At 42.9% G+C, this 13,726-nt stretch overlaps 1 protein-coding gene across 1 annotated transcript in view; it reads right to left on the bottom strand.

Moving 5' to 3' along the window:
• PARP14 (poly(ADP-ribose) polymerase family member 14) overlaps window positions 1-8,434 on the bottom strand; it is a 33,395-nt gene extending 24,961 nt beyond the window's left edge. Inside the window, exons 1-5 of the mRNA XM_083376735.1 lie at window positions 8,235-8,434; window positions 6,946-7,085; window positions 3,658-3,691; window positions 3,320-3,559; window positions 2,222-2,488 (exon numbers count right to left, since the gene is read on the bottom strand). Of these exons, the coding sequence (XP_083232861.1) occupies window positions 2,222-2,488; window positions 3,320-3,559; window positions 3,658-3,691; window positions 6,946-7,085; window positions 8,235-8,430 (877 nt within the window). The 5' untranslated portion in view covers window positions 8,431-8,434. The remainder of the gene's footprint in view (window positions 1-2,221; window positions 2,489-3,319; window positions 3,560-3,657; window positions 3,692-6,945; window positions 7,086-8,234) is intronic.
• Between the last annotated feature and the right edge of the window lie 5,292 nt (window positions 8,435-13,726).

Below are 13,726 nucleotides of genomic sequence, written 5' to 3'. Positions count from 1 at the left end.
ACCTTCCTGGATTCTAGGCCCTTGACCACTACACTAAACCTTATTAAAATTATTTTAAGTACATAATGTATAACACACATTTTTCAACACACGCATTTTCAACTTCTCTGCACTTATTTTCCCCCAAAAGGCAGAGACCCTCTTCTTTTTGATTGAGTTTTGATGCTGTGAAACTATGAAACTTTAAAAACTGCAAAGAGTGTCTTAATGGTCCTAACCGACCTCTAGCCTGGGGCAGACCTATTCTGGTCTTCTAATATGAAAATGTAATTCTACACTGTATCTTTAGATTCCCCACTGAAGCTCTCTCTTCATTCACTTTTCCTATAAGAGAACGGAACTGAATGACTCATAAACTAAAGGTGGTATTTTGTTATCATTTCCTTTTTAAGGCTTAATCCATTGTTTTTATTATATTTTGTTGTTAAGCATTCAACGCGGATTTAATACATTGTATTTTGTAAATGAAGAAGGGACGCGTGGCTCAGTGGGTTAGGACACTGAGCTTGTCGATCAGAAGGTCGGCAGTTTGGTGGATCAAATCCCAAGTGCCGCGTAACAGAGTGAGCGCCTGTTACTCGTCCCAGCTTCTGCCCACCTAGCAGTTCGAAAGCGCGTAAAAATGCAAGTAGAAAAATAGGGACCACTACGGTGGGAAGGTAACAGCGTTCCGTGCTAGTCATGCCGGCCACATGACCACGGAGACGTCCTCGGACAAGCGCTGGCTCTTCGGCTTTGAAACGGAGATGAGCACCGCCCCCTAGAGTCGGAAACGACTAGCACGCATGTACGGGGTAACCTTTACCTTTACGTTTTTATTTTGTAAATGTAGACTGTTTCTTTTCAGTTTGATTCACATGCACAAATAATCAACTGATGTTTGCTTACATACATGTACAAGTATTTCCCTAAATTAGTGACACCTAAGAAACTTCTTTGGCGCAGATCAAACCAATAATCCATTTATCTCATTCTTTCCTGCACTTACTGGTTACAGCAGAGGTCTCCAACCTTTTAAGCACCAGGGACTGGTTTCATGGAGAGAGGTTTCTCTGCGGACCAGAGGGGGCGTGGTTTCATGTACTGCCTGCATCCTGTGGATGAGGCTTTGCTTGTTTGCGTGGACCAGTTTGTAGCATGCCATTGCTTGGTGCTAGTCCACGGACTGGGGATTGGGGACCCCTAGGTTACAGCACTTCACAATCTCTCTCCTAAACTTTTTTTTTTAATTCCATTTATATCCCGCCCTTCTCCGAAGACTCAGGGCGGCTTACAAACTTAGCAGTAGCCTTCATTCTATGTATATGCCCGCTTATTAGGGCTTTCACACACACCCCAAGCGGCATTATTACAAAGTCAGCTTAATTGCCCCCAACAATCTGGGTCCTCATTTTACCTACCTCGGAAGGATGGAAGGCTGAGCCTTAACTTAACTGGAAATGCCAACTATTGAACTTTGGAATTCCACACATGATAAAGTCTTACCATGCCAGAAAAGCTACCAGATGATGGCTGCAAAAATCCAGCCACTAATTTTCTGGATCTTTCTGTTGTCCTCTGGGACAGCCTGGATTTAGAGACAGCCCTTTGTAACCACCAACCACAACCTGAACTACAGAGTAAATATAGCCACTTCCAAAATCATATACAGTGAGCAGAAACGGTTTAGATAAAATGTATCTATTTTCCAATGGAGCCTCCAATCTTCCTCAGAGAATCAAATCTTTTTGTAAATAAACTATTTTGTGATTTTTCCACAATGTCTGATGGCTGTAACAATATTAATAGTGTAATCTTTGGCCTGAGGCTTCCAACTTTTTTACATTTGTGAATAAAGCAAGAATGCTTATTCCAGACATTTTATTAGAGAAGTATCGTAGAAAACCAGAGTGCGCCATCATGTAATAATGCAGAGGAAACTCTCGCAGGACTGCATGGAAATCAACCACTGCCTGTTTTTTCATACCACCAATTCTAAGGAATACAACTTTAAAAACTGATGCCATCTGTACAGGTCAATGTGAATGCCTAGTTTCCTTCTGTGTTATCTTAAAACTCTTAGCTATGTGATAATTGATTATTTTAATATTTACATCTGTGGTGTCTTCATTAAGCAAAAAAAAAACTCCTTCTTTTTGTCACATCTTGCTCAATGAAAAGCTCTAAAGAACCAGGCATAAAAAGCATGTTTATTAACTTCTTATTCCTGATGCTTTCTTACCAGTAGGCTTGATAAAAGTGATGACAGCCGCACTGCACTCAGGCAACATTTCCACATCAAAATCCTTGTCTTCTTCTGAGAGGCCACTCACAGTCTCTACCAACAGAATGAGCATGCACTCAATCGTAGTCTCTGGCACATTCTCAAGAACAACTAGAGAAGATGATGTCTCAGATGGATCTTGTTTCAATTCCTGCTTGCATTTTTTGACGTGAAGTACAATTTTACTTATTTGGTGACAATCTCTTTGCAAAACCTCTTGAGCATCTAGTTGAAGAGAAAGATACTTTTTAAAAAAAAACAACTAACATTCCACAAACTATAGAAAAGCACCTAACGAAAGTCTTCCACTCCCCAAAACATGACATTTCTTCCCCTTTATCCAATGCTGCCTCACTCAAGATTATAGCCTAATTAGATCTCAATTCCAACCTCCAGTAAGATGTGGGTAACTAGAGGCTAGAGACTGCATACAACATATAAATATATTGGCAAAAGCAAGCTCAGGTGGGAAACATGCAGAAGACACGCACTCATTCTGCAGTAGATAGACAACAGCTAAAATGATATGTTTGTGTGTGTGTATGCATGCAGTACACACACACAAATACATATACATACAATACACACACACTCTCAAATACATATACATACAGTACATACATATACACACCTTTCCCCAAATTTCATTGTATTGTCTTCATTGTTCATTTGGGTTCACTTTGGTGATTAGATTTTTAGGGAAGGTGTGTACATTAAGACTGCAGTACACTAAAGAGAGGGGTGAGGACAAAAATTTAGAAACCCCTGCTGTAGACGGCAATGTTTGCAGGATGCTAAAATGTAAATGGCCTCCACCTTGGAAGATGGCCAAATCTTGTGAGAACTCAACATTCTCTTATGAATTTGTGTGTAATAGGGGAATTGAGATTTTGACTGTTTTTCTACTTTTTTAAGGACCCACAAGACCAGAAAATGCACTTCCCCAAATACTGTCCAACTTGTTGACATGATCTTCATAGCCAGAACAAGAAAAGTAGAAATATCCCATCCTTTCAAAATACAGTATCTCTCAGATAAAAGCTGGTATAGAAATACCTGCTTCATTTTTAAAGGTGACAATGAATTGTTGTCCATCTTTAAGGCAGGACTTAATGGGCCCTCCACCAGAATATCTCTTATTCTCAAAATATAGCTCCAAGATGTCAGTCTGAATTTCACTGCCAGCATCTGTTGTTACCACCACAGTGAAGCCCTCCTGGATGGCCGTTCTTCCTGCCTCCTTTTCTGCATAATCTGAAACATCATTTGAACTGTAGTTTACGAAAGACTGTTCACCTATAGTATATAAAATGTAAACAAAAGCATTATTTGAATTAGATATACTAACCAAACCAGCATTTCACCAGCAAGTGAAACTCAATAATATCACTTACCAAGTTGATGGGATTCTTTAGCTACAACAGGCATCTGAAAGTAAGACAACCAACCATTAGAAAGATGACATTGTTGCTTTTTCAACTGATTTTAACCAAGACCAGTTCCATAATCTATAGTTGAAAATTTGTTTGAAAAAATTAACCTGTCAAACCATATTAGGGACCAGTTACAAGCAGTGAGGGTCGGGTCTGCTTTGTGCACCTCCCTGAAGCTTTGCACCGGCATGCCACAGGGCTGTGTGCTTAGCCCCTACCTGTACTCTTTATACACATATGATTGTGTATCATCTGACCAATCCACTGCGATAATCAAGTTCGCAGATGATACAACTGTGGTGGGTCTTATTACAGGTGGGGATGAGACAGCATACAAGGCGGAGGTACAAAAACTATCCATAAGGTGTACTAACAACAACTTGCACCTAAACACCGGCAAGACAAAAGAGATGGTGTTAGACTTCCGGAGAAAAAAGGAGGAACCTGCCCCACTTTACATCGGGGAGGACTGTGTGGAGAGAGTTTCCTCCTTTAAATTTCTGGGAGTCTACCTCTGTGAAGATCTGACCTGGAAAGTTAACACAACCCAGGTGGCTAGAAAGGCCCAACAGAGGCTTCACTTTCGCAGGGTCTTGCAGAAGAACAGAGTAGAACAATAGCTAATGACCCTCTTTTATTGGTCTACTATAGAGAGCGTCCTCTCGTATGGTATTGTGATTTGGTATGCTGGTCTGACAGCCGTGGACAGGAAAGTATTACAGAAGGTAGTGAGCACAGCACAAGACATTGTGGGCTGTCCCCTGACACCACTGGATGACATCACCAGGGCTCGTTGCCTTGGAAGAGTGAGGAAAATTCTCAGGGATGATTCACACCCTGGACGGTATCTCTTTAGTCTCCTACCAACGGGTAGGAGATATACTGTAGGAGTATAGCCAGCCGTACCAACAGGCTGAAAAACAGCTTTTATCTGTGGGCTGTTAGGCTTTTGAATGGGATATAATCTCTGTGAACTTATGCAGAATTAACTTGGGAGGCCAGTGTGTGGTGTAGTTGGTTCACATGGTGTGGTAGGATGGAGGGTTTGTTGTCACTGTGTGTTGGGGGGAGGGAGCACGGGGAGAGGCTCAGCTAATCTCAATGTACACATGTACTTTGACAATAAAGGTTTATTATTATTGTTATATTACAAGAAAAACTATTGCTAATTAACTCCTTCCCGCAAAGAGATGAAAGATTAGGGTTCCCCCGCACACGCGTGCTAGTCGTTTCCAACTCTAGGGGCCAGTGCTCATCTCTGTTTCAAAGCCAAAGAGCCAGCGCTTGTTTGAGGACATCTCTGTGGTCATGTGGCTGGCATGACTAGATGCCAAAGGCGCACGGAATACTGTTACCTTCCCACCGTAGTGGTCCCTATTTTTCTACTTGCATTTTTTTAATGTGCTTTCAAACTGTTAGGTTGGCAGAAGCTGGGACGAGTAACAGGCGCTCACTCTGTTATGCGGCACTCAGGATTCAACCCACCAAACTGCCAATCTTCTGATTGACAAGCTCACCGCCCTAACACACCGAGCCACGCGTCCCTGATGAAAGATTACACTTATGAAATTCAGCAGCCAAGAACTGAGTAACCACAAAATGAAAAAAAGTAAGCAAAATTATTAGGGTTCCAAAAATAGAAACATATACAATTCACTTTTAAACCTGTAAGATCTCCAAATCAGACCCTCTACTTCAGAAACAAACTATCCTAGAACACTTCCCTGAACTTGCAAACTGGAGAGACAATTCCTATTGGATTTATAGGTCCCTCCTTTACAAAACTTACTCATTGGGCATTCTCACTCAAACTCTCCAAAGGCTCTTTTTAATAGGTGTTACATGCACTGCACGCATTTAAAAACAATAAAGCTTTGCATGCTGCCATTTTGTTGACCTCATTTGTACTCAATGCAAAAATAAAAATATATTGTGCTCTATGTCACAAAGACTATCGTTGTGGACACCCCTGGCAATAAAATCCTAACTTAGAACTTCTTCTTCTTCCTTGTCTAGATCAATCTTTAGACTGTCCGAATGAAGCATCTTTTTAGCTTTGTCCTTGGCCAAAAGTAAGTCGTTATCAATACATGTTTCTGGTAAAAGAAGCCAACAAACCAGCAAGTAGGCTAGGCTTTGCATCTCTGCACATTCACACAGCATGTTGTGATCCGCTAAGAGCCTCCACCTGAGCATATTGGTTTTATGCTTAAGAGTTCCAACCCTCAATTTATTCATGCTCATCCAAGTTGTATAAGGAAGGTTGGATCCTTCAACCATATCCTCCTTTAATGTTCTTCCTTGCTCAATGGTTTCCTTCCTTCATCTTTTGATTCAATTTTGTTCTAGCGCACCTTCAAGGATGTTTGTTCTTGCCATAAAGCTTTTCCTAGATCTCAGCTGGCAGGTTTGTGGCATATGTCCATTCAGAGGATGTTGAGGATCATTCTTTTGCTTAGTTCTCTCAGTGTCTCCTGATCTTAGGTGGGGCAATGCCAGCGAGAGGATATATTTTCTTGACATCCTGTCACTAAGCGTACTGCTTCATTGATAGCAATTTGTTTCACCTTTGCAATGCACCCCATACTGGGACAGCATACTCTGCTGCAGAAATGCTGAAGGCCAAAGCTGATGAGAGCAACATAGATGGCCAAGTTCCCCATGTATAGTTTATCAATTTCCTGACAATATTGTTCCTTGAGCTAACTTTATCCTTAGCACTAAAGTTAGTAAATGGCATACTGCTACACTGAAACATAATGCAGCTTGTGTGATTTTAATTCAGAAAGGGGTGTGGGCCCAAATATTTTTGTATGAAAATCAATATAAGGTTTAGTATAATTATTAAATTATTATCTTGCCCCTCTGTGTACGTATATGTCTGTCTGTCTGTCAGCCAGCAGCTAGCATCCCTAATACTCCTGCTTCCCATTTTTCCTCCAAATACCTTGTGAAATGGATTGGACTGAGAGAGAGGGAGGGACTGGCTCAAAGTCACCCAGCTGGCTTTCATGCCTAAGGTGTGGGGGTTAGAACTCAATCTTTCCTGGTTTATAGGCCAGGACCTAAACCACTACACCAAACTGGTTCTTTGTTATGTGCCTAAGGCTACTATGGTCAGTTCCACAAACCATCCTTAATCGCATATATGAACTAGCATAGCCACAGTCTCCAAAACAAAGCTGTATGGAGGACACAAAGCACAGATTTTATGTAATTGAAGTATTCTAGTATAGTGCACATACTTACCTGGCTTGGATCTTGTTCTTCCAGAGGCACATTTTTATTAGGTGCTCCTTCTGCTGAAGGCAGAGAGACTGTTAGCTTCAATGTCTTCATTCCCGGCAGACTGAGTTCATGGCTCTTAATAATAAGAACACTCTGTCTCACTGAAATGTAGAAAAGGATAGCTATATTTTGACCTAGTTTATCTTATATTAAAAAGAAGCTATTGGGTAAAAGGCTGGAATCCAGGAACAGAAAGTAAGCTGGTTTAGATTGGTACAATCAGGAAATTCCGAGAGACTGAATATAGCTACTTTCTATTTCCAATTTCTGGAAACAGATGACTACATTATGAGAGAACCTTTGTCTTTTAAACATTTTCTAGCTATATTACAATGAACAAAAGATACTTACAACTACATCAACTCACAAATAAATTGAAAATTCAGTAACACTTCAGGATTACAGGGAACAGAATATTCTAGAAATAGTATGTTTTTAAGATATTGAGTCATTTAAATGGGCAATCCTATTTGAGATTATACTATAGATGTGCTGGAATAGCAGCAAATATAAACTTTAGCAGACTAACAAAATACAATTCCTGGAATTCAGTTTCAATGTATCAGCAGCAAACAAATACAAGAAAATAAAGAAAGGGCCAAAAGAACTATATAAACATCTTCAGCATTCAAAGGTTACTATATTTTAGGATGATTTGATCAACTACGTTTTTACACTTACATTTATTTCCCCCCCCCAAACCTTTATTATTTTTACAATAACTCAAGGTGGCAAACATTGCCAACACATCTTCCTCCTATTTTCCTCACAACAGCAACCCTGGAAAGTGAGCTGGGTTGAGAGTGAGTGACTGGCCCAAACTCTCTTTCATAGCTAAAGCAGAATTTGAACTCACAGTCTCCTGGACCCCTAGACCAGGGGTAGGCAACCTCGGCTCTTTTATGACTCATGGACTTCAACTCCATGATGCTGACTCGGGAATTCTGGGAGTTGAAGTCCATGAGTCATAAAAGAGCCGAGGTTGCCTACCCCTGCCCTAGACCAAATGAAACACGCATGGTTTTCTGACGACTGCAATATCCCCGATTAAAGGGGGGGGAAGCAAGTAACAAATCTTATGGTAAAGGTAAAAACGAAGTGTGTTTGGCTACGTTTAGAATCCGGTTTGGTTTCGTCTACTAGGGGCTGTATGGGTTTGTTGGACTAACTTCCCGATATTCTTCCGAAAGGTCCTGCATCGCATCTCTTCTCCCCCGTGAGAAGCCAAACCAAACTCTAGCAACACCTACCATCTTCCTGAGCGAAATACACCGTTATCTGCTCTTCTCTGCCGGGATCCACGTGGATCTTGCATTCCCCTCCTCCCGATCTCTTCGGGCTTTGGAAGTAACAGAGGAGTTTGTTTTTCAGACTTTTGCTCAGGCTGCAACCCCAGTTCCCCTCGACCACAAGCGGAAAGCGGTAAACAGCTTCGCCCTCGGCCATCTTCCTCCGGTTCCTAAATCGACACGAACTCTCATGTTCTACTTTCGATTTCCCTTCTCCCGCTTGGCCACGCCTCGCGAGGCTTTAGGCGCCGGCTTTCTCCAACCGAGCGCCCTCTAGGCATGTTGAACTCTGGAACACCCATCCCTTCTCCGGCCAATGCGACCGATGGGATTTGTATTCCAGAGCACGCGAGGGCCATTGGTTGGCTACTCTTGGGGTACACCGTGGGGAACTGAGTCCTGGTTAATTCGGTTGGGGGTGACTTCTTAGCATTCAAGACTGGGACTTTAGATATGTTCTGTCCAAACCCTGTAAAAGAGATACTGTAGCACAAGGTAGTCATCGACTTACAACAATTCATTCAATGACCATTGAATAACCATTTAATGACATCACTGGAAAAACCGATTTTTGATGGCTGCAGTGTCCTGGGATCATGTGATCACCTTTTGTGACCTTCTGGCAAGCAGAGCCAATGAGAAAATTAGATTCACTTAACAACCGTGTTACTAACTTAACTGCAGTGATTCACTTAACAACCATTGCAAGAAAGGTTGCAAAATAGGGCAAAATTCATTTAACAGCTGTCTCGGTAATAGAAATTTTGGGCTCAGTTGCAGTTGTAAGTTGAGGACTACCTGTACTGTGATTAAATTTAGAACAAGCGTCTGAACATGGACCAACAAGTCAGTTCTTCTGGTTTTTCAAATTAGGCACTATTTCACTCACCTGCTCTGCTAGTTCACTTTATTTATTAAATTTATATGTTGAACTCTCCAACATCCACCCCTTCTTCAGCCAATGCCCAACTCACACTGTTATGTCAGTAGATAGTTGCAAACATGTAAATAGCAAGGTTGCAAAGAAGGTTCCTTGAAGCGGGAGATTCTGGTGCAACTATTGGTTAAAGTTGTAAAAAGCGGGAAAATAGAGACTTGCGATTGGATACAGTTAAAACAGCTCTAGTATAAAAGCCTGAAACATTTGACAGTTGTCAGTTGACATATGTGTATTGAATAAACTCTTTTCGCTGTTAACCTCTCTGAGTCATTGTCTACCTGAACCAAACAACTGGCGACGAGGATGGGATAGACGGCGGACCAGAGAAGGACTGCGGAACAGCTGCGCGTAGGCGGCAAATTTGAAAAGAAGTCACAGTCAACCACTAGTGGCCGCGGCGGAATTAACAATCCTCCAAATGGCGCAAATCGGGTCTTTAAAGGAATTCGACCCAAACTTCCCAGAGGACTGGGAAGAATATGTGGGACAGGTCGAAGGGTTTTTACTTGTCAACGGTATAACGGATGACCGAAAAAAGGCGGCTGCTTTACTAACCATATGCGGCACACCGGTGTATCGGATCGCTGTCGGACTATGTCAACCACAGCCGGTCTCAAGCGTTCCGTATGCCGATCTACTGGCCAAGCTTAAAGTGCATTTCACACCAAGGAGGTCAGAACTCTTTTGGCGTCGCATTTTCGAAAAAAGGAACCAGAGACCGGGCAAGTCGATCCAAAGATTCGTCGCTGCAGTCAGAGAAGCAGCAGTACGATGCAAGTATGACAACTTAGAGATAAGAATCCGGGACAGAGTGGTGCTGGGCTTGCGAGATGAGCAACTACAAAACAGAATTATCGCTAAGCCCACCGGCGATTTGCAAGAAGTAATGGACGAACTCTTGACTTATGAATCCACCGGGTATCGCGACCCCCCCCCGTAATAGCATGGCTGCGTCTGCCAAAATTAATCAAGAAGGCCTTGTGGACTGCGGGGAAGTGGACCAGCAATGGGAAGCCGACATCGCCGAAGTCACCAGACGGTTTGGAAAAATGGCGGCAAAACCATCCCGAAGCGACGGGCCTGAACCAAGTCGCCGATTCCAAACCACGACACCGCAACGACAAACAACTACAACCCAACGACAACTGAGAGACACTGCAACGAGACCACGCGACAACGACCAAAGATGCGGCAGCTGCGGGGGCAATCATCCCCGAGCAACGTGCAGATTCCGTACCGCCAGATGCAGATTGTGTGGGAAGACCGGCCACATTCAAGCCATTTGCAGGGGTCGTGCACGCGACAATCGCTTACACGAAGTCGACGTTTGGCCCGAAGGTAAGGTAACCCCTTACTATAGTGGCAAAGAGACCCCTAGACCGAGGGCTAAATTCCCGAACCGCGGGGAGGTGGCGTGAGTCAATCTCCGTAGAAAGGAAAAAATTAACAATATTGTGAGAGAAAAATTAAAAATTATAGTCCAATTGCAAGGAATTCCTTGCAAAATGGAAATCGATTCTGGGGCCTCAGTGTCCATAATATCCAGTGAAACCCTCAAAAAGATTGAACTAAAAAGTGGCAGAAAGATTCCACTTAGTTCAACCAAAATCAAATTGACTGACTTCCAAAAAACCCCAATAAAAATTAAGGGAAAAATCACCCTTAGTGTTAAATATAAGGGGTTTAAGGGAGCACTAGATTTAATAGTTACTGAAGGCCATAGGACTAGTTTGATAGGCCTTAACTGGTTCCCTGCCCTGGGAATTTGGATAGGGGGAATAAACACAGTTATTAAAAATAAGACCCTCGAATCAGTCTGCGATGAATTCGCAGACGTATTCGATGGGTCTTTGGGTAAATACAAAGGGCCCCCAATTAATTTTAATTTAGACCCGTCGGTTAAACCCATCAGGCTTAAGGCCCGAAGGGTGCCTTTCGCCCTTAAGCAAAAAATCGAGGCCGAGCTCGATAAGCTTGTAGGCCAAGGCGTCCTAGAACCAGTCGAGGGTGGTTTGTGGGAAACGCCGATCGTCACACCCCTTAAACCTAATGGGGATGTGAGGATCTGCGCTGACTACAAAGCCACCCTGAACCTTGGAATGAAAAACATGCTTACCCGGTCCCGACGGTGAAGCAGGTCCTCGCCACGATACAGGACGGCGCCATAAATTGCCAAGTTAGACTTGGCGCAGGCGTATTTGCAATTAACTGTTTCTAAAGAGGCTGCTGAAGCTCAAACTATAGTTACCCACAAGGGGGCATTCCGAGTCCACAGACTGCAATTTGGTATTGCAGCAGCTCCTGGCATCTTCCAAGAGGTGATGGAGAGGACCTTAAAGGGCATACCTGGTGTATGCCCTTACTTTGATGATGTTCTAATAGCTGGAAGAAATGAAGAGATATTAGCTGAGCGTCTGGAACAGGTATTGGAAAGGTTTAGGAGGGCTGGACTTAAATTAAAAAAGGAGAAATGTTGTATTGGGGTTAAATCCACTGAATTTTTAGGATTCAGGATAGATAAGAATGGAATTCATCCTACCCCTGATAAAATCAAGGCAATTAAATTGGCACCAGAACCAAAAAAACAAGGCTGAATTACAAGCCTTTCTAGGATTAGTTAACTTTTACCATACATTCGTGCCACACAAAGCTGCCATTGCAGAACCACTACATAGACTTTTAGATAAAAAAAACCCATGGCAGTGGCATAATAAACATAGAGTCAGCTTCCAAACATTAAAAAATATTCTTTCAAGCCAATCCACAGTAACACATTTTATTGAGAATAAACCAATTTATTTAGCTTGCGATGTTTCACCTTATGGTGTGGGGGCTGTTATCAGCCACTTGGATAGTCAGGGTATCCAAAAGCCAATTGCATATTACTCCAGGACGCTTACCAAAGCTGAGCGGAATTATGCACAGATTGATAGGGAAGCATTAGCAATCGTGGCAGGAGTAAAAAAGTTCCATGATTACCTTTATGGTAGGAACTTTACCATACTCACTGACCACAAACCATTATTGGGACTGTTTACCACCGATAAACAGACACCCCAAATAATGTCGCCCAGAATGCTGAGGTGGTCAATTTTCCTCTCTGCATATTCATTTTCACTTCAACATAGACCAGGTAAGGAAATGAGACATGCTGATGCCCTTAGCAGACTGCCCTTAAACAACACTGAGGAAGACCCGGCTCCTGTGGGACAAATTATGTCTTTACAGGACATTCCTGAATGCCCCTTAACTGCTAAAGATATAGCCGAAGCTACTAATAAAGACCATATCCTAAAAAGAATCATGGCCTGGGTCCTTAGCGGGTGGCCAAGTACTAACCCGGATGCAAAGTACATTCCATATTTTAGAAGGAAGGATGAACTATCATCCCATTTGGGATGTATTTTGTGGGGCAACCGTGTTGTCATTCCTGAAATCCACAGATCTACAATTTTATTGGAATTACATGAGGGTCACCCCGGAATAGTACGTATGAAGGCATTAGCTAGAAGTCACTTATGGTGGCCAGGACTTGATAAGGACATTGAAGAATGCGTTTCAGGATGTTATTTGTGTCAGCGATCCAGACCTGAGCTGCCTCACACACACACTCATAAGTGGGAATTGGCCAGGAATCCGTGGTCTAGGATTCATATTGATTTCGCTGGACCATTTCAAGGTTTAACCTTTCTAGTAGTGGTAGACAGTTTCTCTAGGTGGCTAGAGGTAGTACCTGTCAGTTCTATGACTTCTTGTAGAACAATACAGGTCTTAAGGGGCCTCTTTGCCACTCATGGGTTACCTGATGTAATTGTGTCAGATAATGGGCCCCAATTCACCTCTGTTGAATTCCAGGACTTCCTCAAGGCCAACTCGATTAGGCATGCAACATCAGCACCCTTCCACCCGTCCACCAATGGCTTGGCTGAACGCAACGTGAGAACCACCAAAGACGCCTTGAAGCGAATAATCCGTGGCGATTGGCACCAAAGACTGGCAGACTTCTTGCTGACCCAACATACAACCCCTTGCACGGCTACCGGGAAAAGCCCGGCGGAAATGAGGTGGGGAAAAAGGCTAACCACCAAACTGGACAGGTTACATCCTGACAGACTACCCTCAAGTGCTGAACTGGACATTCCAAACAGATCATTCAAAATTGGAGACTTAGTCTGGGCCAGGAATTATGCACAGGGGGACAAATGGGTTCCAGGGGTGGTCACTGACATAATGGGGCCTTTGTCTTACACCATTGAGGGGGAAGGGAATAGGTTAAGCAAAAGACATATAGATCAGCTAAGGAAGAGAACTATTGGTAGCATGCCAGTTGATGGGGGTCAAAGTGTACACGGGGGGGGGGGGAATATTGCATCATGGCTTAATCATAACAACCTGCCAGTGAGTGGGGGAGCAGAAATTCAAACCAGTGTATCTACAACTAATCCACAACACGGTCAAATTGACTGGGAGCTGTCCTCTTTGAGCAGGCCCGCATCAGCTGAGCATCATCATC

This window comes from Vipera ursinii, assembly GCF_947247035.1.
Source record: "Vipera ursinii genome assembly, chromosome: 1".
NCBI lineage: Eukaryota > Metazoa > Chordata > Lepidosauria > Squamata > Viperidae > Vipera > Vipera ursinii.
This window is presented reverse-complemented; position numbering and strand designations above follow the sequence as displayed.